Source organism: Vitis riparia, chromosome 1 (assembly GCF_004353265.1).
Source record: "Vitis riparia cultivar Riparia Gloire de Montpellier isolate 1030 chromosome 1, EGFV_Vit.rip_1.0, whole genome shotgun sequence".
Classification (NCBI taxonomy): domain Eukaryota; kingdom Viridiplantae; phylum Streptophyta; class Magnoliopsida; order Vitales; family Vitaceae; genus Vitis; species Vitis riparia.
The window spans coordinates 127001-152333 of record NC_048431.1 but is presented as its reverse complement, the minus strand read 5'-3'; the positions used below and the strand labels follow the sequence as shown (position 1 = coordinate 152333).

Here is a 25333-nt window from a genome sequence, read left to right as displayed (position 1 = left end):
TCCACACAACTCTCACCAAAATACATCACCATTTGGAAACTACAAGGAAACCCCTTTAAGCTTTTTTTTAATCGAACTATCTACTTCAACTGCTCTTTGTTTTTGTTTTTGTTTTCTTTTTTGGAATTCGCTTTCCCTTTCTTTTGGGTTTAATTTTCTCCGCTGTTTTCTGTTTGGGTTCTAAGAAAAAAAAAACATAAAAATAACAAAACAATCGAAAAAAAAAAAAAACGCAAAACCAAAAGATGGGAAGAGGTAGAGTTCAGCTGAAGCGCATAGAGAACAAGATCAATCGCCAAGTCACCTTCTCCAAGAGGAGGACTGGGTTGCTGAAGAAAGCTCATGAGATCTCGGTCTTGTGTGATGCAGAGGTTGCTTTGATTGTCTTCTCCACTAAAGGAAAGCTGTTTGAGTACTCAACTGATTCTTGGTACGCTTCTTATGTTTCTTCATCATCATCCATTCTTCTTCTTCTTCCTCTTTAAAATATAAGTATATATCTTATTTGCTTCCTTGTTGTAATGAAAATATCTTCCTTTTTATTTTATTTTTTATTTTTTGCAATTTTTCTCATCACCGGGGCTTTCTTTTATTAATAGATTTAGATTTTTGTCTCCCCTACTTCTGATCCATGGCCTGGTAGAGAAAGCCTTGCCTATGAATGGCGAAATTATTTAACAATTCCTTACGAATCCCTGATATCATCTTCAAGTCACCAGCCTCTTTGCATTTAAAAAACTTGTTATCATTCATACATATATAGCCTTTGTCCTGATCTAAATCTTGTCCCTTTTTTTTTTTTTCATTCTGTGCTTCCTTTTCCTTCAGATATTTGGCTTGAAAATTATAACCAAATGACATCATTCATTGTTTTCAATGAGAGATTATGACGCATGTGCATGTGTACGTGCTCCTTGGGGACTTGGTGCTAGATGGTTCAGAGATTTCATGCAAAACTATGAGTTTATAGAGTATCTTTTTCCTGGGGTATTGGAGGATGTCTTGAAGTTTTTCATGATCCTTCAAGTACCATCCAGACCGGCAAGGTGGGGCCACTATGGAAGGTCATAGCTGGCAAACGCAGCTAGTCCTTCAAACGAGGGTATGAGATCTAAGCCATTACGCAGTTGATCTTACTCAGTGTGGATTCCCTACTCTGGTGCAACTGTAAAGAATAGGGCGTGTGTAGATTCTCCTAAAACTGATTAAAGGAGAAGTAATATATAGTTTAGAGCTTTTTTATTAGTTGCTGCCTTGCTGGAAAGTGATCGCTTTAGATGAAGTTATATATACATGGTTTTGACTTGACATATCGCTGGTAATGTGCTATAAATCGAATCCAAGAATGAATTGAACACTTTCGGACCTCAAACCCATCTCCATTCCTAATACTTCAGGTTTAAAACTCTTACTTGATTAGGTAGGCGGCTTATAGTAATACCAAAGGGGAGTCAGACTATTTAAGAAATTTGCACAAGTACGTACATTCACACATAGAGGAGGTGTTTCAGTTTCAGGTAGTGGAAGGTGGTGTTTTCGTTTAATCCAAGACCCTAAAACCATCTTGGTCACTTAGAAAGAGTAGTGTAGAGATTATATTAGCGCCATTTTTGTGTGAGTATTAGTTAGGTTTTTATTTTGGAGGCCGCGACTGTGCCAGCGACAGAAAATTTATTTCTCTACATTAATTATCATGGTTGTCACATAACCACAGGTCTTCAGTGTTTTATAATGATGACAACCCAAAGCAACTAGGAAAAGAGAAGTAGAAAAAGAAAAACAAAACAGAACAAGAACAAAGGCAAGAAATATTACTGAAGTTAACTCTTGTTTTATTAATCTGGTTTTCAATTAAATAGGTAACCTAACCTAAAAAATTTCCCAAAGAAAAATAACCACTAAAGCATTAACATAACACAAGCAACTTCTGAAACCTAGGACCCACACATTCAACTCTTGCAAATTTGTAGGATCCATGCTGTAACATATTTGACTCAATGTAATATTTAAATAATTTCATGACTGACCAATATCATAGGACTACATTTCAACATTAATCTCAACACTCCTCCCTTAATGCTGAAATTTAAGGGGTCCCAACATGTCCCTCCAATACACAAGCTTCTCCAAAGAGAAAGACCCCATAAACATTTCTACAAATTACTCATTGTGATACAATATGACTGTCTTGATGCTTCCATTGGCCACCAACTATGATAAAATGATGCCACATTTCTATGTGTCTTGTGCATTCATGAAATACTAAATTCTTTTTTTTTTTTATCAGAAACAAAGAAGATTATATTAATAAAAGAACAAATACATGAGAGAAAAAAGAGACAAAAGAAAAATAAAAACAACCAAGGGAAGGATGAGAGATCCTTCCTACACAAATACCAAAGAAAACACCCAACAATAGAACTCTAAAAACAAAAGAAACCCCAACATCTTCAAACTCTTGAAACGCAAATCCCAATCCAATTGAGTTGTAGAATGCTTAGAGGAACTCCTCTAAAAGCTTCAGTACAAGAAGCCCAAAGAGAATAATAGAACCAGATTAAATCCCAAACCGTCTCTTCCGTTCTCCCTTTATCCTCAAATACTAAATTCTTTGCTATTGCAATTGTGGACTGATTTTCACAATGCACAATTTTCGGATTTTCTCGATGCTATTTCACATCTTCTAAAATTCCTCTTAACCAAACACTTTAACAAGCTGTGGAAATTGCTATAATATATTCCATCTCTGACAAAGATAGTGCAATTGTTGACTGCTTTTTAGAACTCAATGAAATGACCCTTGAACCAAGATTACAAATATAGCTCATCGATCTTTAATGAACATGCCTGATCACTATCAAAAAGACCACATAGCTTAAGATTGTTAGCAATAGTGTATCAAATACCATATGAGCTTGTCATCGTAGCACTCTCTTGGCTGCACCAAAATAAAGTTTGCTTAGATTTTGCATGAACCTTGATGATAGACTTGTTGCTTGCATAACATCTGACCTGCTGTTTATGAGATAGAACAAGCTTTCAATTAAACTTTGATATTCTTGAGTATCAATTTTTTTTTTCTCCATCATTCAAACAAAATTTATGGTTGGTGTGTAGGAGTTTCACTATTTTAAACTCATACTTGCTTATTTTGAGAAATAAAAATCCCTACATCACATTGTTTTTCTTTCAACCTAAGAAAGTAATTCATCAACCAAGGTCAATCATCTCAAATTTCATTAATTATCATAGTTTTAAATTCCTCCACTAACACAACACAATGACCAGTTTAAATCAATTCATCAGCATATATATAGGCAAATAATAAGTTTTTCATTTATATAGGCTCCTTATAACTTAAGTGAATGGACACCTTTCACACTCCTTATACATCACCTTTAAGGACTTCATCTTCCTTAGTGGTGTTTCAAGAAAGGAAAGAGAAGAAAAACTTGGAGAGGTCGATGGGCTATATCTTGGTGTGAAACGATTTAAATCACCATCATTTTGAATTTCATGTCCTAATGGTCTTTCTTCCAACTTATCAATTTTCAGAAGTGCACCCAGATAATTTTGTAGTTCCCAATTCTAGGCATTTTTCTCATCAAACATAACATCACAACTAAAAATTACTTCCTGATACCATTTAGTTTTAAGTGATGTAACCCACAATATGCATTTCATACTATTATCATCAAGTTTATGCATCTTTTGAGAAGGTACATTAACCTTTGCAACACAACTAAAAATCTTAAAATGGGATATCTTGTGCATCCACACAATCCATGCTTCAAAAGGAGTTTGGGGGTGTAATGCTGATGTAGGACTCCCCTATAAGAAGGTAAGTTGTTTGGCCTAGAACAATTTGGAAGACTCTTAGCTTTTGGCATATTTTGAGCCATTACTACCAGACTTATGTTTCTCTTTTCTGCTACTCCATTTTGTTGAGGAGTATTGCTAGCTGTCAGTTGCCTCCAAATGTCAAATTCTTCACAAATTTATCAAACTCATTAGAAACAAATTCACCAGCATGATCTATTCACATAATCTTCAAGGAAAAAGTATCATGTTTTTTAATGTGATTCTTGAATTTGTTAAAGATAGACAAAGCTTTTGATTTTTCTTTTGCAAAATGAACCCAAGTTATCCTACTTAAATCTATAATAAACATTTACTATCATTAAGAAAAGGAGTTCCCAATGGCCTACAAACATGGGCATGTACCAATTCAATGGGTCTTGTAGCTTTTTTCACTTGCCCTTTTGGAAAAGCATCTCAATGTTTCTTTCCAAGTATACTATTCTCATAGATTTCATCTACATGTTTTACAAAAGGCAAACCATGCACCATATTTTCCTTGCACAATAGTTTTAAACTTTTAATTAAATTAATATGTCCAAATCTAAGATGCCACAACCAATTAGCATCAAACAATGAAACATTGCATACATGTGTATCACCACATAGAATTAAGGGTTAACAAACTTTCTTTTTTAGCCATAGGAGCTTTTTACAAACAAATGTCTTTTGGTTTTCTCTTGAAACATGGAACATGCTAAATCATCGAAAAACAAGAGATTAACCTCCTAATAAAAACTACCCCACATATAACACACTTGTATCTAAATTAGTATCTTCACATAGATGGTCATAGATTTATTCAAACGTGTGAAAACTTCTAAGCTTGTTGTCATGTGATTACTACAAACATTGTTTTTATGCCGAACATTTGAAACATTCTTTTTAACAGAATAACAAGCGAGGGACATAGTTTTGGATTCTTCATTGTCTTTTGCTCCAACAAATTTCATATGTTTTTCTTTTAGTCTGTCGTATTTTTCTATGCAGCCAAATTTCTTACAAAAGAAACTTTGGATTGACATATGATTATAATTTTCCTTTTTTTTTTTTCAATAGCTTTATTTTGTTAGTGATTTTTTTCCACCATCTCTTTTGCGACAAGAGGTTTAATGTTCTCAACATACTCTTTTGCTGGTAGATTCGTTGTTGTTGCCAACTATCTTTTCTTCAGAAAAGTACAACTTAAGTTTGAAATACATTTTCTACAAAATTTTCTTCATATCATTTTAGCCTATCTTCATGACATTGAAGGAATCAAGTAATTTATCAATGGTTAGAAAACTTAAATCTTTGAACTCTTCTATTGTACATCTTGAGTTAAGTGTCTCAAAAAAATTTCAACAGCTTATTCATTGGATAATTGTTAACCACATTTGTTACTTTAGTTCACAATTTTCAACATGTTGCATAAATAATCATGCATACAATCACTATCTCTCATTAGTAAGGTTTCAAACTTTCTACAAAGAGTTTGAAATTTAGCAGAATTTACATTAGCTGTGTTGTGGTACTGTCTTAACATGCATCTAAAGCTTCATTGATCTTTGTTGCTACAGAAAATCAAGGAAATAACTTGTTGAATGAAAAACAAGACCTCGGTATTTTTGTTTCGTACATCTTTAATAATCTTTGGTAGAATGTCTCTTCTATATAACCTTCATCCAATAGCTTCCACAAATCTTGGTAGATAAAAAGAGTCATCATCTAGGTACACCAAACATTATATCCATTTTTTTCTCCAGAAAAAATGGTATGGTATGATGGGTTGGGTAAGATAAAAATTATTAATTAGTAAACCGATAATTTATTAATTTGATTTGCAATTAAATAGGCAATATAGCCTAAATAAACTCCTTAGAAAAAAGTAACTACCAAAGCATTAACATTAACATGATGGGAGCACCATTCACTAACAACTCTTAGAATAAAGGACTTTCATATTCAATTGTTGCAAATTTGTAGGGCACATGCTATAACTTATTTGACTCATGCAAAAAACATATATATTTAGTGAAATAATAAAACTACCTGGGGGTGAATAGGTTGTCGTTAAAATCATCCCCAAATTAATTCCTTATTATTAGTTTTTAGTTTGTTCTTTTAGATTAATTGTTTATTGAGAGCAATTAATTTCATGCAAATGAATAAAATCGGTCACATAGATGAGCATTAGGATATAAGGTAGAAAAATCACCTAGCAATCTATTTGGTGTGAAAAACCATGGATGGTTCTCAATCATTAAATAATTCATTAATTATTAAAAATGACACAATTTTACGTGATTGGATGCATCTACTCTATAAGGTCTTATACCATTAGCACTTACACTCATTTTCCACATCCTTGACACAATACTCCCCTATTTTTCTTTAGTGAATCCCTCCAAGCCTTTATCAAAGTTTCGCAATGAGATCTCTTACCTTTGTCAAAGTCAAAAGTTTCTCTTAAGTTTTGACAGTTTGATATGCTCTCTTAAGGTCCATGAAAGTCCATGCTTATTTTGGATAAAATATCTCTATTTATATTTATAAAACTCTTTTTAGAATTGTGAAGAGTTTCCTAATTCTAAAACATTCTAAAAATCTTTTTTAAAATCAAATACCATTTTATAGATAAACACAAATTTAAATCTTGTCTAAAAAATTATTAAACACCAATTTAGAGATAAACACAATTTTAAAACCTACCAAAAACAATTTTTGGAATTAAAAACATAGTAGAAACCAACTTAGGAAAAATAAAATATTTTCTTCCTAATTCCTTGTATTAACCATTGTAAAAGCTTTACTAACCATAAATGCATATTTACCTTAAATTTTACATGTTTGAACAACCCAAAATTGAATATGATGAAGTCCAAATTTGTCTTGGGATGGATAAGATCCAAGAAAGTAAGTCACATTTGATTGTTAAGAAAGAAACAAAATTGCCAACTAAATAAACTACATTAACAATCTTGCAATTTGGCAATTTTGTGACTAAATACATAGATACAATGAGGCCCCTAATAACTCTCATAAAACCTCACTAAACCTAATTCTAATCCTAGTCTAGGCCACTCCCAATACAAGAAGGCAAAATAGTAAAACATGTCCTTTTTGCCATAACAATGATAGATAAATAAATAAGGCTAGAAAAATCAATATTCAAACAGAGGCAAGAAAACATTTAGAGTGAAAAAGAATAAGCACTTAATAAGATTTTCGAAGTTGTTTGGAATCCATGGATAACTCCATTCCTAGCCCTAGGTGGCTTAAGGTGCATCCTAGTAATCTCAGGGCTCTCTAGACCTAATCACATTGGATAACCATGACAATAAATAATATAGATCTAGATAGAATAAAGATCAAACATGAGATCTAGATGTTACCAGATCAATTCCAATTAATGAAGATGTGTCGAAAACTGAAAGAATCTTGTAACCACAATAGTCTTCCACCAAATTAAATGGCTTCTTTACTGATCTTGACACAAATGGGTGGAATCCTCTAAGAGGGTTAGAGGCTAGTGTTCTCTTCTCTCTGGAGAATGGTAGACTAGATGGCCAAAAGAAAATCTAAAGCTAGACCTTAAGAGAGTTTTATATAAACTTCCAATGGGTTTAAATGACTTGAGTTTATCATAGGTTTAGGTTACTTAAACTAGCCGACTTTGGTTATAATTGATTAATTAGCCCACTTATGCTCTAATTAATGAATTAACCAAATCTAGATAGATCATTCACAAGTTCTTGTATAATCTTATAGATTTACCAAAATGCCTTATGCACATAAGTGAAAAAAGCACTCAATTAACTCTTTTAAACTATGTTACCATGGAAACTAAACTCAAGCGGAAACTATTGCGACCCATAGGAAAATATTGATACCCTCATAATCCAATTCTAAAGTTGACCAACATCTCAATATATAAAGTCAGTTGCATTCATTTTTGTATATTACAGTGATATACAAGAATTTAGGTACATGACCTACTATCCACTATTTGTCGACTCCTTATGAACTAATGTTCATTATCTTATGAGACATGTGTTATTAATCGTTCAAGATCACATTTCCTATCCTTGACTTACAATGAAATCTAGTTATTATTTGATCAATAAATATATTTTAGCTCAAAAAGAGCATATGTTAAATTTCACTAAAAGAATTACTAGAGTCATCAATTTCATGATCACATGCCCTTATGATCACCTAAAAGGACATGCTATCTCAATTGCATAAGACATTATGATGTCTATCTTAAGGTTACATATTGCCATTAGCCTCCATCAATTGTGACCCAAACCATGGAAAACATATATATGACCATCTTAGGGCATCACTCGTAGACTAAAGTCATTGATAATTTTAGTACAAACTCAATATCCTCTCAAAGTTAAGAGTTCATACAATATAATAGATTCATAAGGTCATGACTACTTGATAGCTAATGTCATGACTCACTATAAGTCTTGTCCAAGGCACTCGCCATGGGAACCTCATTTCTATGACTAAGACTAGTCATCCTTCTAATTAAAAGGTAATGCACTACAACCTCAAATGGATGGTTTAAGTTAATAAACTAATTGTGAATAAATCATTATTTGCAAGAAACCTAAGACTTAGATCTTTCACACAACTTCTAATGCACCTTAGTCATATATAATACAAGAGTTGTTAGGTTTGAATGCTTAACATATATAATGCATAAATGGGATAAAGAAAGGAGAACTAACTTAAAGTGTTTGATAGGTTTTCTTTTTTCTTAGGCTATTCTTAAGCATCCTTTGAGAGTCCAAACAGCTCTAGCACTCCTTGGAGTGCTCAAAATGTCATTTTTAACCAGAAAGACTCACAAAATTTTCCTTTTGAAAACTTTGTAGAAAAATTCTAACACGAACAATGTTAATTCACTTGATAGCCTTTAGAATAACATTGGAATTCAATATAGTAAAATAATCACAAATAATCTGAATAATCTAACAAAAAATAACTCAAATCAAACATTTTTTTCGTGAAAATTGTCAAGAAAATTAAGTTAATTACAATTTAGACTCTAAAATTTTTCAAGAGTGAATAAGATATAAGAAGCATAAAATCATCTAAAGAACCTCATCTCGATGTCATCGATTTTCTATTCGATTAAAATTATTCAATTTACAAATCTAGTTGGTTTATTAGATCATGTTTGCCTTTTAATTAATTTAAGACTTATTCAATTTGAAAATTGTTCATCAAATTTTTGTTTAACACGACAAAACATTGGTCTTTAAAGCATAACATTACTCCCTCTAAATTGATGACTTTGTTTTTTCATTTTTATCATTCATTTTTTTTTTCATTTTCATTTTTTTTATAATGAAAGCTTTTATCATTACTTAAGAAAAATACCTTTCATGCATGGCTAGCCTTTCTATTAAGGGGGTTTTCCCGATTTTGCAAGTGATCACTTTCATTCCTGGTTTGCAAAATATGAAATATTGATTTAACCAATGTAGCTTCTTGCACTTCGAGAAATTTAAATTTTGAACTATACCAAGCATGTATTTCAAATTAATTTAAAATACACATAATGTTCATGAATTCCTTGAATTGGAATCTTTATGCAATAATTAAAATTAAGCAAATTTCCTTCTAATTAGAAATAATATAAGATCTTATAAAATAGTCATATCAAATTCTCTATATACTTTGTTATCAAATTTTAAAAGAAGTTAAAGTGAACATAAGGATATTAAATAGAAGAATAAACTCTTTTAAGAATAACAAAATAGAGAGATCACTCAAACTATTTAGAAAAATAATAATAAATTAAATAACCTCAAAATTTATCAAACCACAAGTATAGAATACAATTGACATAGAATTCCAAGAAATATAATTCCCCTTAAAATAAAGATTCCAAGTCTTAAAGTCAGGAACAAATATACTTCCCTAACTATGATACTCTTCTCCTAAATTCATAACGAAGATTCTAGCACACTAATAATGTAGTCTTAAAAAGCAAACACAAATAGAAAAAACCCGAAGGTCTCCTAAAATTGACATGACCCTATGAATAAGGATAAAACATGCACTAAGACTAGACCCTTGAGTATGGAAGAAAATATGCTAACTAAAGGGAGAAGCTCCTCCTAAAGAGTTCCCAGGTGATGAACTTCTTAGAGAATCTAAAGTAGAAAGCTTGGAACTTACTAGGCTTGTATGTGAAGTACAACTAGGTCTTCTTTCCTAATATAAATTTGACTAGTTTAAGAGATAGTGTTAATTGGACTCTATCTTTTCTTAGGCTAGCATGAGATCTATTACTCTTTTTTATATTCAAAATTTTATTTTTAAGATAATTGGACTCACTTACTAGTCTATTAGCAATGATTCTTCAAGAGAGGAACTTTCTTTATGTTTCACAAAAGTAGTCTTTCCACTTGTGGGAGTTTCAAAGTCGCTTAAGTAACCTAAACTTTATTTTTTTTTTTATCTCCATGAGCTTTTTGTTTCTCGATTGTTTCATTCAAGATTTTAGAACTAGGGTAAAAGTAAAACACTTCATTTCAACTCCTAAGTTCTTTCTAAGTTTATCTTGCTTTGAGATAAGGAAATTGTTTAATCACCACATATGGTGTTAAGATTCAAGAAAATTAATTTTTTTCAATTAGATTTTTTTTTCAACTTTAAGTTCCTTGATCTCACTATTCATGTCAATTTTTTTAGATCTATAAAAATTTAAATTTTCGTTTAAATAATTTTGTGTTTTTTTAGATTCAAGGCATTCAATGAAAGTGTTCTTTATATTCAAAGTTTTCTTTAAGTTTGTATTCTCAACATTTAACTCATAACTCTTATGATACAAGGCATTATATGTCTCTTGAAGAATCACTTGATTCAATGAGACTATCAATTTTAGAAAATGAGGAAGGAAGGTAGTGAAGGCAACAAGATTATTATTAGTTTCACTTTCAATCGAGCCTTTGGAATTATTATCATCCAACTCGAAATCACTCCAAGTCACTTGCATGACTTTCTTCTTCTTTTTTAGTGTATGGAAATCTGAAGCAAAGTGTCATTTCCCACCACAGTTGAAACACTCAACATATGATGATTTTGATAGACTGTTTTCATTATGTTTCTTGAAAAAAGATTTCTTCCCTTTCTTTGAGTCATCTTTTGAGTTTGTTTTCTTTTGCATTTTCATAAAAAATTTGAATTTTTTATCCAACTGTGAAAGTTCAAATTGAGTGAGAACTTGCTCACTCTCATCTTTAAACTCAATTTTTTCTTTTGAAGAAGCCTTTAGGGCAATCCATTTAGGTCTTTTAGGGGTTGATAGAGTCATCTCATAGGTCTATAAAAAGCCTACAAGTTCATCTACTTTCATAGGGCTATAAAGAGCTTACAAGTTCCTCTATAGTGATCACTTCAAGTTTAAATCTCTCAATAAGTGATCTTAATATTTTCCTAGCCATTTTAGAGTTAAGGATTCTTTTTCCTAGATTGAAACAAAAATTATTTAGTTAACATTTGTAATTTTGACAACTTCACAATAATAATGTTCTCATGTGTTACTGTAAAAATGTCCTAAGCCTCTTTAACGTATTTACATATGGCAATCCTATGAATCTTATTTAGACTAATCTTATTGAAAATGAAACAAAGAGCTTTGGCATTTGCCTTACTGCTTTCATTGTCTAATCTATTCTATTTTTGCTTAGGTTTTAATTCACTAGTTGGACTACCATTCTTGTTAGCTAAGATTGAGGGCAACCACTCATATTTCACTATATTCTAAATTCTTTTAGCTTGCATTTTAAGTGAAAATTCCATTTCGACTTCCAATGGGGGTAATTACTCCCATCCATAGTTGTGAAAGGCGCACCTAAGGCGCGCCTAGGCTCCGGGTGGCGCGACGCCACCCTCCGGCACCTCGCCTGAAGGCAGGTGATGTTCCTTCACGAAGGCGTCGCTTAGGCGCGCAAGGCACAACGCAATCCACAGGTGCACCTCGATCCCCTACCTCCTTCTTCTCCTTCTTCTTCTTCTTCTTCTCCTGCGTCAGGTCACAGAGGGCAGAGAGAAGCCCTAATTTCTTTTTTCTTTTTTTTTTTTTTTGGGACCAAAATGATGTCATTTGGTCCCTGTTCTTTTAAAAGAGCAGGGTCCAAAATGACGTTGTTTTGGACCTTTTTAAAAATGGTCAAAACAATGTCATTTTGGTCCTTTTTATTAAAAAAAAAACAGGCCAAAATGATACTATTTTGGAGTCTGTTCCTTTAAAATAAAAAACAGGTCAAAACGACGTCGTTTTGACCTTGTTTTCCCTTCCAGCCCCTTTTTCTGGTTGTTTTCAACTCGATAACTCTCCCAAATTTTGCCCTAGTCTTAGCCGTGCAGTGGAGAAGTGAAGAAGATGAGGAAAAATAGGAGAAAAATAGAGGAAAAATATATGTAAATTAGGGTGCGTCTCACTTCACTAAAGCCCGCGCCTTAGGTGCGCCTTGCGTCTTAGGCTCTAGGACTACATTTGCGCATTGAGTCTTTTAAAACTATGCTCCCATCAAAGAATGATGGACAATTTATAGAAGTCTCAACTCTGTGTGGTTCTATTTATCAAGACTAGCAAGAATAAATAAAAACTTTAAAAATAATTTTTTCCCATTTTGATACAACTTAAAAGAAAATTTATCTCTAGTTTTGATATAATGAAACTACCTAGGCTTGAATAGGTAGTTTTTTAATTAATCCCCAAATTAATTATTTATTACTAATTTTTTATTTTTCCATTTAGATTATTATTTATTAAGAGCAGTTAATCCCATGCAAATATAAACGAAATCATATATACTAATGAACATAGGGATATAATATAGAAAAACCTCTTAGTGACCTAGTAGGTGTAAAAAACCAAGAGTACTCTTTTGACCGCTAGATAATCCAAAATTATGATAAAAGAGTACACAATTTTATCTGATTGGATGCACCTACTCCAAAGAGTCTTATACCATTAATACATACACTTCTTTCCACATCTTGACATAATACTCCACTATGTAGATCCCTCGAAGCCTTTATTAAAGTTTCGTGATACGATCTTTGACCTTTGTTGAAGACAAAATTTACTCTTAGACCTTAAAAGTTTAACAATTTGAGGATAAATGTTTTAATAAGTGAACATGCTCTTATACAGTTCCTAAAAGTCCACATTTATTTAGAATAAAATATTTCTATTTATATTTATAAAACATCTTTTAGAATTATGGAGTCTTTTTTTTTTTAAAAAAAAAAAAACATTCCAAAAAATCATTTCTAGAATGAAATACTAATTTAGAGACAAACATAATTTTAAAACTTACCGAAAACCATTCCAAAAATTTTTTTTTTTATCAAACATCAATTTAGAAATAAGCAAATTTTAAAATTTACCAAAAATAATTTTTGGAATTAAATACATAGTAGAAACCATGTCTGGATATATAAAATATTCCTTTCCTATTTTCTTGTGTTGTTCATTTTAAAAGCTTTACCAACCATAGGTACATACTTACCTTTAAATTCTAAGTATTTGATCAACCTAAATCCAAATATAGTTAAATCCAAGGAAGTAAGCCACATCTAATCAATAAGAAAGAATCGAAATTGCCAACTACGGTGATTAGGATGTTGTTCTAGAGCTTCAAGGAAAGGTTACGGAGTGGGCTCTAGAAGGCTATCTAGAGTAGGTGGAATGAGTTTAACAAAAGAGTTGTTTTTAAGATAGGAAATGGTTAGAGGGTAAGGTTTTGAAACAATTGGTGGTGTAAGGAGGGTCCCCCGATTAAATGATTGTGTAATGAGAAAGGTAGAATAGTTGTTTAGACGATTGTAAGAGCATTTCGTTAGAAGGGGTGCTAAGGATGTCATAACTTGGTGGTTACCAAAGGAAGACACCTTTACAATTAAATCCTTTTACTTCTCCTTAGCAGGTTGTCATCTGCAAGGGTTCCCTACAGGCATTATGTGGAATATGTGGATTCTAATAAAAGTTAGGCTTTTTTGCTTGGGAAGTGGTTTGAGAACAAATTCTAACTTTTGATCAGCTAAAAAGAAAGGATTGGTGTTTATCAAGCAGATATTATTTGTGTAAAGTTTAAAAGGAATCGATAAACCACATCCTCCTTCACAGTCCTAGAGCAATCATGTTGTGGCATCTTATTTTTGCTCTTTTTAATGTTTAGTAGGTTATGCATTTCTCAATCAAGGACTCCTTCCTTAGCTGGAAGGTGCCTTAGTGGGGAAGAAAAGGAAGAACATGTGGAAATAACTCCTTTGTGCTTATTTTAAACCATATGGAAAGAGAAAAATCGAAGAGCCTTTGAAAATTCAAATTTGATGGACCAAGCTATTTTACAGTCATTTATGTATATGTTTTTGGACTGGGTTAGGGTGCTTTTAGGCTCTAGATATGTCTTTATTGATTGGCTAGGCTACAAATAAGGCAAGGGTGTTGTTTTTTTGTGTATCCCCTCCCTTTTTGACCTTATATGCATAGTGTATATTTTTGGGTGCTTTTCAAACGCTTTTAAAATAATTGATTTTGCCTATTAGAAAAAATTGTCAACTAAATTTAAGACTCCAACACAACGTTACTAACAAGAAAATTAGACTCCATTTCAACGTTAATCTCAACAAATGAAACAAAATTCTCTGTTGAATGGATTGGCCTTAGACTCATTGTAAGCTAAATTCATCACCCTGAATTCCTAGTTTCTTTCTGATTTACAATCAAAATCTATCTTAACGTCTAAGACTGGTAATATTCATCTCATATAAACTTCCAATTCGGACTAGAACTAGTCAAATGCAATTTTATAGATAAAATCTTTTTAGCAATGTTTCCTGTAACTTTCACGGTGCAGTTGCAAAAGTAGTGATAATTCTTTTCCTTATTCTTTAACCCAGAGGTAAAGTCTCTGATCCTTGATAATCGTGAACTGGAAAAAGGAACATGAGAGATTTCATTTGAAGGGAAAGTTATTTCATCATTTATCAGTTTTAGAAATTTGTTTATTGCAAAAAACAGACGTGAATTGATAGGATTAGGATGAGTTTTGGTGTCCAGTCGAACCTATGCAATGAAAGACCTCTCAGTTTGGTCAAGTCTTAATGGAAGGTGAGATATACCTTGATAATATTAATGTAGAATGGTCCGTTCCCTTTAAGTGAAATCAGACGTTCAGTGTTGTCGTATGTCCTAACAATGCTATTCTCTATCAAGGGAATCATGTAGACTCTACTTTTGAAGGATCCTTAGAGATGTCTTTCTAAACCAGGTAAATAAATTGTATCAACAGAATGATATTGTTACTTGGACTGGGATGGAGCATACTCCTTATGGAGAAAGAGGTGCAAGCCGGCCTGCAACTGTTTTTGTTGAAGGAGAGGTGAACCTTTCATCACGTTTTCTCGGAGGCACCAAGGTTCCACCCAGTTTTCTTTTATTGATCATATTTTTTTAAGCAAATTCAATTAGGTAGTGGCGAGTGCACAGTTGGATATGCCGTGAAATGGAATGTTCCATTTCTTGTTGGTAGGAACTTAAGGTGAAAGCCATCAAAGAATGGAAGAATTGGAGAATTTGGAGACATTGAACACAGATATGAATAAAATCTTATATATATTATTTTTTGTGATTGACTAGATTATTTGCTCCTGAAGACAAGGACTGCATAACAACCCTGGCCAACCTCCCATCAATCCGACTTAAACATGTTTTCAAAAGAACACCAGTAATTCCACAACTATCGTTCAGCTATAAAAGCATGAAATGAACACATTCATATTGCTAAATTAATACATGGACTACTTCTAGATGCTGTATAATACAAAGAAATGATTCCATTCCCATGGGATATCTAAAAGTGCCTTCAGGAACAGTGAACAGTTCCATTAATTCCTTAGTTCTCTCCTTTCAAATTCAAGCCTTGCAGCTCCTTATATATGCTATCTAATCTAATTAGCCACCTATCCTCACTTCCCTTACTAAGAGCTAGAACCTTTTACGCCCATATATTTGTTGTTTAGGAAGCCGGGTCTTTCTCAATGTATTGCAAGGGACCTGCAAGAGGGAACTTGGCTGGCTATTAAACCCTAGAAATATCTGTGAAGGGCCCCATTTGCTTTGTGTCATTGAGATCATATGAAATTCTCAAGGTGGAAAATGTAGTTGCAGTCATAAGGTCGTCTTCTTCAGTAGTTGAAAGAAAAGCTTCTATGGATTTTTTTCTGGAGATTTCATCCAGGATAACTTGATCTTTCTTGGATGGTCATCTGGGTCCAACTTATTCTTCCATAAGGGCAGATCCAGAACTCAAGATGTCGGTCATTGCACTTGACTTCCTATTTAGGGGGCCTCCCATAATGGATCCTTCAAAGAAGTGATTGAACCTTGGCGCTCCGATGACTGACATGCATGTCCTTTTCAAAACTTACTTTTTTTCCTCTCTAGGTTTTAATCCTACTGCAATGCATGTTCTATTTTATTGCTGAGAAGTGGTACCAACCAAAATGATGATCGTCAAGTTCAACACTGAATAGACTCCAAATATTCAAACCCAGATTTCTGCACCCTCACACTCACACATCTGGAAGTAGTTCCTCACATCAAAAATCAATTTTGATGCCATATCATGTAAGAGCCTTGGTTGATCAAGTTTTTATATAATATGCTTGTCAGAGAGATGATCCCGCGACCTCGATTGTGAATTCATGATTCTATAGAAATGAAGGGTAACCAAAAGGAAAGAGCAACAAACCACTACCCAAACAAAACTGAAGCCCTAAAGGGCTAGGAACCCACCACCCAAACAAAACCACAGAGCAATAATTCTACCGACTTCCCGCTAGATTAGACAAGTATCTCCCTATCTCAAACACTGCCATTCTTTTCTGCTGATTTCTATTCAAACCCGAGATCACCTTAAAACAAAGCCCCGGGCATTTCAATCATCAAGTTAAAAATTCAGTTGTACTTCAGAAAAGATAATTATATTTTCACACACAAAAAGGGACATGTGTCTGGGGCGTTTTCCATGATTCTCTGATGAAAGACAAGCTTGACGTGATTGTCTATGACCAAGTCAGGGTAGGTAGGATTTCATTTCTTTAGGGTTTTAGGAGGTGAACAGGGAATTATAGCTATAGCAAAGGGAGGGATAAAATTGAGGATAGGAAGAAAAGAAGAAATAGAAGAAACTCCATGTAGAGTATGACTAAAAATAATTGACTTTTGTTATTAAAAAATGTAGGAATGCAAAATTATCACTGTTTATCATTGTTTTTGTTTAAATCAAATCAATTAGCCTTGTTCATCACCTTCAAAAAACTCCATTCAAGTCAACAACATAGAAAAAGAAATCCAATTCATATGATTATCTACTAGTCTCTTATTCTTTTCCCTGAAACCTTTTTTTTTTTTTATAAGTATTCTTTTCCTTGAAACCTTAATCCTCCCCTAATAATTAAACTAAAATAAAATAGAAACTTTATTGAAATTTTGGATTTTTAAGAAAATGATTTTTTTATAGAATATATAAGTTCTTAAATTAATTGAAAACTTAAAAAAAAAAAAAAAGTTTTTAGGGAAAAAAAGAAAGAGAGACGTAATTTTTAGGAAATAAGACTTTCTAAATTCTAGTAGGAGTCCAAGGATCCAATTCGCTAAAAAAATTTTAAGTATAAGTAATATGAATAAAGTAAATGATGAAAATGTTCATGTCTTATGATTCCCAAACCTCATGTTATCATTTGCACCCTTCATCATCCCACATGAATGATTTTATTATGCATAGACATTAACTCTCTCTATGTTGCTTATAGAAATAGTTTCATGAGTTGTTTCTCTTCATTTGGCCGTATGAACAATATTTTTTGAAAAGTAAATCAATAATAATTTGTTGATGACATATGCATTACATGAAGATAAAAGAAATCCACAGATAAAGGTTATCAAGGTTTTAATATTGTTTGATTAATCAAACTTACATCCATGGATAGGAAAGAACTAATTCACTACACCATAGAAGAGGGAAAAGAGTAAATAGATACTAGTTTTGAGTCTTCAAGGATCTTATGTTCAATCTCATAACTTTTTGTTTTCTTAACTTAGAATACTTATAGACATATTTCTAGTATATTTCCTTAGTCATCACCAATATTTATTTTGATAACAAAATATCAACACAAAAACATATCAAAGTAAATATGTGCCAAATAAGAAGTTGGGCATTTCACAATGATCTCCATATTGGTCCAAATGCTATAGACCTGTCTTACATATCTTAATGACACACACTTCTCTATACACGTGTTCTCCACACATCTTGTCAATACTTGCAAACACCTCTAGTACGTCATTGTCAAGGCAGTCTCTCAATGTACTCAAAGATTTTTCTAAACCACATCTACTAGAATTTAAGTTTTAAGCAACGAAATGTTGAGCAACCATCCACTATTTCCAATCCTAGGTCCACAACATGAACTTTCAAACAATTACTGCATACCGTGACACCCCTATGTGCTATGATGAACACTCTTTATTCACCTTCTAGTAGATTTCCTAGAAATGAAACTATTCAAACACTTCATTGTTTCCACTTTTGGAGATCCAATAAGTGTGTGATATTCTTATGGGAGACACTTTTCAACAATCTTGGTAGGTAGGCAGCTATCTTGCTCCTCAGGAAATGATAGCTCAAGAAATGAACCTCATGATGGGTGAATATGTCTTGAAATGAGCATGATGTCAAACTAGATGTGTAACAACCTACTCCTAATCATATACATATTGTTTGTTTTGGGCTCAATAGTCACAATTTTAAAATATGTCTACATGGTTAAGAGAAGTTCTTACATATAGTGTGTGAGGAAATTTTTTTCTCTATTTGATGTAAGATATCACAATCACTTCTTATGGTGTCATACACAATTTCCTCCTCATATCTCATAAGATTGTGAAACCAAACAAATAGATACCCAAAGACCCACACTGAGGCTAGGGGTCAATTATATCATTTGTAATGATCTTTTCCCAATTGTATGGATGTTAACTATTTCTAAATCCAATAGGCTCTCACAACTTCAAAATTACGCAACTAAATGAAACTCATATATGAATTTTTTCTCCTATTCGATATGGAATATTATATTTTTACTATGACTTCGAGAGATGCCTTGTTAGTTCTAGGTATGGGATAATAGAAGGAACTTATGGCTCTGGGACTGCCCCGAAGGAGATTCTTTTATACTTTCATTTTCATACTTTTCCAGATATGGAACAATAGAAGAAACTTATATGGTTGTGGTAGGTTCTTAATTGATTTTAATTACGTCTCACTAGTTGTGATCCTTCTTAAATAACCTTTAGAGTCCCTGCAACTAACCCCGCATAAGCCTGTGCATATATTATAGAGTAACTCATCTATCCAGAATGAGGAAAACAGAAAATGCATGTGGCCACTAACTAGAAGGCCCCTATGGGATGTATGTATCATTTCATAAACTTGTACTGCAGGCTTTGGAACATAACAAGATCAATATTGTTTTCACTTATTTTCATATGGGAGAACTTGTGTGTCTTTGGCATTTAGGAGTAGATTTTTTTCAAGAAAATGTTTAATTTTTTTATCAGGCACGGAGAACTTTTTGCTAGATTTAAAATTTTTTCCTTCTTCAACAGCATGGAGAAGATCCTTGATCGCTATGAAAGATATTCTTATGCAGAGAGGCAGCTGACTGCAACTGATCCTGAATCACAGGTATGCCGTACTATCAGCCTACCAATTGTCATATGGCATAACCATGTTGTTAGTACAATTTAATAATTGTTCCTAGGGGCTCAGATGGGGTTGAAGTCTCTAAGAATGCATGCATAGGTATAACCTATTTGTGGTCAGTGTTCTAATCAGTTCTTGTGTACTATGTTAAAAATGTTACAGGGAAACTGGTCCCTTGAGTACTCCAAACTTAAGGCAAAAATTGAGCTTTTACAAAGAAGCCAAAGGTATTACTTAATCTGAAAGAACACCAGTGAATAGGACAGGATCTGAAGGCCGTTCAAGTGTTTTGTTTATCAATGGTTAATGTGTGAATACTATATTAATTTCTTAATTTATTACTTCTAAAACCTCTTCAGGCACTTTTTGGGGGAAGATCTGGATTCACTGAGTCTGAAAGAGCTCCAAAATTTGGAACAGCAGCTTGATACCGCTCTTAAACATATTCGATCAAGAAAAGTATGCTAGAGTAGTATTAAAATTTTGCAGCTTAGTGCCCCAGGTATTGTTTTTAGATGACTGACTCAAAAAAAAATTCTTCTCTCGCAGAACCAGCTAATGTATGAGTCAATTTCTGAACTTCAGAGGAAGGTACGTAGGCCTCTTAGCACATGCTTCAGTGTCAGAAATTATCAGGAGAACTGTTATTAGAATGCTAAGAACAACTTAACCCTAAAACTGATTGCCCATTAATTGTGACTTATCTTTTTTGATGGGCAGACAAAGTCTCTCTTGAAATGGGGTGCACCCTATGTACAAGGGGGCATATGGGAAGCACCAAAGAGAGGAGAATAACACCACCCCACCTAAAAAAGAGCAAAACTAAGTTCTGTTATGCATAATTTAGGCTACCTTTGAAGTCCAATAACGTATAGTTGACCAACTCTTCTCATGTCAAGGTCTAAGGTTAAGATTTTCCCTACACCGTCTCCCATGCAAAAAACATATATTAAAAAAATAAATAAAAAAGCAAGTCCTTATAGGAGCACTAGTTCCCCAAGCATCATGAACAGTAAAAAAAGGTTCTTGTCCTCAACACTTCAGGCATTTAAAAAAAAAAAAATCAAATTAAAGCTCTTTCTTCCTCCCTTGACCATAAATTGTCCAATTTAGCCTGTAATCTCAAAGCACTAATGACATCCAAAAATTGTTAACCTCCTCCATTTCCTAATCCTAAAAACGTCTTTGGAATTACAAGGACTATTGACCTCCATTCCCTCGTGTCCACCCTTAAAACATTTCTTGGAGAGGCTAGATTGAATTGAGTAGGGAAGGATTTCTTCAAAGATTGCTCCCCGCCCCCTTTATCCACCCAAAAATTTGTCCTATCCCCATTACTGAGCACAATAGAAGTTCCAAAAGTGAATTCTTCTTGCCCCCTTCTAACATCTTTCCACAACCCCACACTAAAAGCCTTTAACTTCTTGAGTGCATCACCTCCTTCCACCTCTCCAAATTTTTCATAGATGATCCTCCTTCACATGCCATCACGTTGATAAGCATATCATTACAGCCATTTCTCAAGCAATGCCTTATTCAGAGAAACCAAATTTCTAATTGCCAGCCCTCAATACGTTGATAGGGTTCAATCTCCCTCTCTTTGACAAATACTACTTCTTCCAAGAGCTTAATCTCATTTTAAATCTTTCCTCCAAAGAATCCTAAACTGCTGTAGATCTATGAGATGTACCGAGAGTGTTATCTGCAAAAAAAAGAAGAATGACTTTCATTTATCTCCCCCTCTTCCTCTTACCTTAAATTGAGAAATGAATTCTCCCTGCCTTGCTCTAGAAATCAGGGAGCTAAGAACCTCCATTATCAACACCAAAAGATAAGGCAAGATAGAGTCACCTTGCTGCAAGCTTTGAAACTCTGAAAATTTTTTGTGGGGTGTCATTGACAAAATGTAAAGTGTCACCATAAAAATAGTGAAATGCAGAATGTCAACAATCTTTGCCTAAACTCATTTTTTCCATAACAGAAAGGAAAAATTCCAGTTCACAACCTCATAGGCTGTTTTTGATATCCTATGAGGCCTTAAGTTGTCTCATAAATAGAGCAACAAGGGGGGGATTCTTAACAGGCTGTAGGATAAGGGGAAGGGGTGGAGATGGGGTTCAAATTACTCACCTGTTGTTCGTTGATGATACACTGGTATTCTATGACACTTTCCAGGAGCAGATGACTTTTTTAAGTTGATTGTTAATGTGGTTTGAAGTCATTTCAAAGTTGAGAATCAATTTGGATAAGAGTGAAATTTTGTCGATGGGAAGAGTAGAGAATGTAGAGTTGTCAACTGTAGAACTCGGCTACAAAGTGGGAGCACTTCCTTCCATTTACTTGGGGCTCCCCTTGGGTGCATCGCACAAAGCAGTGGCGATTTGGGATGGCGTGGAGGAAAGGATTCAGAAGAGACTAGCCATGTGGGAGAGGCAATACATTTCTAAAGAAGGGAGAATTACTCTCATTTAGAGCACTTTGGCTAGCATGCCCATTTATCTCATGTCTTTCATGCGTATGCCAAGAGTTGTTAGATTGAGTCTAAGCAAATCCAAAGGGACTTTCTTTGAGGTAGGGTAGCTTTGGAGAAGAAGCCTCAAATGTAAAGTGGACAATTGTTTGTTCAAGAAAAAAGGAAGGGTGTTTTGGGTGTTAGAAGTCTTTCTACTCTCATTTGGACCCTTTTGTGCAAGTGGAGTTGGTGCTTGCTGTTGAAAAGGAGTCCTTGTGGAGGCTTGTCATTAGTAGGAAGTTTGGGGTGGAAGAAGGAGGTTGGTGTACCCGTGAAGTAAGGGAGGGCTAAGGGGAGGGGTTATGGAAGGAAATTAGGAAGGAAGGGCCCCTAATGTTTAAAAATATTGTTTGTGTTAAGTTAGAGGACTTAAAATAGATACATCCCACTTGTCATCTTTTCGTATGGCTCTAATACCAATTTGTTGGAGTAATAGGGTTGAAAGAGAGACACAATTACAATTACAAATAAAATAAAATGAGATTTGGAAGAATAAAAACTTTACTGTATTCACCACTCTTTCATATTCAAATATTACATAATCTCTTATTTATAAAACTTACATTTAACAAAATAGAAAACTCCTAATAATAAAATATAAAAACCTTCTAGGATTTGGCAACTCAACAATAGAAACTAAAATAGTCACATAAAATAAAATATTCTCCTTTAACTATTTAGAAAATAAATCCAATCGTAATATTTAAAAAGCTTCTAAATCAAGTTTAACTTTCCAACATGTCGTGGGTGTTATCTTTCTTCGTTAAAGAGTCCCTCTTAGCATGGTGCGGTTCCTTTGTTAGAAGGAAACATAAATAAAATAAAAAATAAAAAAAGGGTTTAGGGAGCAACTCCTTTGTGCATTTTTTTCAAACAATTTGGAACGAGAGAAATAAAAAGTATTAATGTTTGAAAATAAGGAATTTTCTTACAAAAAATTGAAAAAGAAAAAAAATATCTTTGCAATTTGTTGTTTGGAGTCCCTCTTAGGATGGTGTGGTTCCTTTGTTGGAAAGAAAAAAAAAGGTTTAGGGAGCAACTCCTTTGTGCATTTTTTTGGGACAATTTCAAATGAGAAATAGACGAATGTTTGAAAATAAGGAATTTACCAAAGATTGAAAAACTTTTTTCTTTGTAATTTGTTGTTGGACTAAATTGTATATAAGTGAAGGTCTAATGTCCTTAATTTTCTTTGCTGATCAGTTGGGTTCTTATTAAGGTAGAGAGTAGTTTTTTTGTCTCTTTTCCTTTTGTTTTTTGGTGGCCGTTGTATACATCCCGTATACTCTGATGCTTTCGTTTTGGTGTCTTTTTATATAATAGTCTTTATTTACCAATAAAAAAATCCTATAATTTGGTAGCAAGTTGAGTTTCAGAAAATTAATATACTTTCATGGAACCTACTACAGATTTCAAATACATTTTATACTTGGCACAAGATTGCAATTGAGTGATGTGTTGTTACTTCAAATCTTCCTCTTGAGTAACTTCTGGGACACTTCACCACATACCCTATTTTAAAAGATAAACAGAAGGACACTAAAGGAGAGAAAAAAAATCCTAAAACACAGGCACTCTTTTGGAGAATTAAGGAAAAGTTTATAACATATGATAGTGATGGGCTTTTCTTTTGCTAGTGTGGAAAAACCCATCACTTTCTAATCTCAGCTGTAATTTCAATTCTCAGAATTTACTAGGCATGGTAATTTAGCATCTTTTTGGATTATTGTGGGAAGAGAAGCATAGGCTACTGTGATTTCTGACAATCTTTTCTAAGTTTGGTTAGGCCAGCAGAAACACTAGTTCTTTGAGGATATCAGATATAACATTAAGAATCTCACCTTGACGGGGAAGCGTTCAATAGAAAATTTGAAAATGAAATGCACCTGAAACTCACGTTTGTTAGTTGTTTCTCTAATTTTGGGACAGGAAAAGGCAATGCAGGAGCAAAATAACATGCTAGCTAAGGAGGTGATTACATTTATTGTTTGCATGCATGCTAGTCATTTTTCTCCCAAAAAATTTCTCCTGCCAGATTTACCACATCAGGGCAGTGGTATGAAATATAAAGTAGAAGCATATCTAATAACTTGGTATTTTTCTATAATTTTAAAATAGATCAAGGAGAAGGAGAAGACTGTGGCACAGCAGACACATTGGGAGCAGCAAAACCATGGTCTTAATACATCATCCTTCCTACTGCCACAGCAGCTTCCCTGTCTAAACATGGGGTAACTATTTGTTCTCATGCCCAATGTATTAAATTTAGACATGATTCCCATATTGCAATTCATCATTGTCATATGATTAAATTTGTGGAAGCTTGAAAGAGCAAAGCTTGAGATACCCTGATGGCATGGACTACACGATGATAATGTATGTAATGGGGCTAGGAAAAAAAAGTGTCAGATGTTAATTAGGTCTGTTTGCAGAAGCGCAGAGATGGAATGGTGGGTGTGCAACTGGTGCTCCATCAGGGTATTTTAGTTCTTTTATGGGATGTTACTTCTGAATAAGAGTTGCACCCTCAACAGTCGATTCTCTGCTCTCTCGCATTCAGAATGTAGAAGATATTCACTAGAGGAAGGCCGGTATCATTGACTTGCTGCTTTGTATGTATTTCCAATGCAGTGGGACTTACCAGGGAGAAGCACATGGAGCAAGGAGGAATGAGCTGGACCTTACGCTTGAACCAATATATCCCTCCCACCTTGGATGCTTCACGACGTGAATTGGTTTGAGTCTTCTATATGGTTATAATTTTTAGTTCCATGTGAATATGGACTTATAGTTAAGCTGAGAGACCTTTTATGTATCTGATTTGATATCTACTTGGGTGAGGAGTATATACTCAACAATACATTTAAATGCTTTTGGAATCTGAATTATTTTAAGATGTTTCCCCTTATATTTCTCTGAGTGTATATAATACTCTCCCTTCCTTGGACAGTTCTGAGGTGCTGCTGTACTGCAACACCTTCAACTCTTGTAGATTTGTAGTTTCCCCAATTCAGTGGTATTTGTTTATTAGTTTTTATTAGTCATAGATTCCCTCAAACCTCATTTACCTTTGTGTTATAGGCCATCTTTCATTTGAAATTTGCAATTTGATTCACAATTCTTTTTCATGAAAAAAAAATTTATTGTAGATGTTTTTCTTGAGAAAAGAGAGAAA

At 33.6% G+C, this 25333-nt stretch overlaps 1 protein-coding gene across 1 annotated transcript; it reads left to right on the top strand.

Moving 5' to 3' along the window:
* LOC117924876 (agamous-like MADS-box protein AP1) lies at positions 1-25107 on the top strand. Its single transcript, XM_034843608.1, has 8 exons — positions 1-430; positions 19550-19628; positions 19809-19873; positions 20006-20105; positions 20196-20237; positions 24088-24129; positions 24277-24389; positions 24790-25107. The coding sequence occupies exons 1-8, from the start codon at positions 246-248 to the stop codon at positions 24887-24889; spliced, it is 726 nt and encodes a 241-aa protein (XP_034699499.1). The 5' UTR covers positions 1-245; the 3' UTR covers positions 24890-25107.
* Positions 25108-25333: the final 226 nt, after the last annotated feature.

Bases quoted from the DNA above. Each gene is read 5' to 3' on its own strand.
- LOC117924876 (XM_034843608.1), top strand. From the start codon at position 246: ATGGGAAGAGGTAGAGTTCAGCTGAAGCGCATAGAGAACAAGATCAAT. The intron at 20,238-24,087 runs GTACGTAGGCCT...ATTTTGGGACAG, and splicing joins TTTCTGAACTTCAGAGGAAG to GAAAAGGCAATGCAGGAGCA. The intron at 24,390-24,789 runs GTAACTATTTGT...TTTCCAATGCAG, and splicing joins CTTCCCTGTCTAAACATGGG to TGGGACTTACCAGGGAGAAG.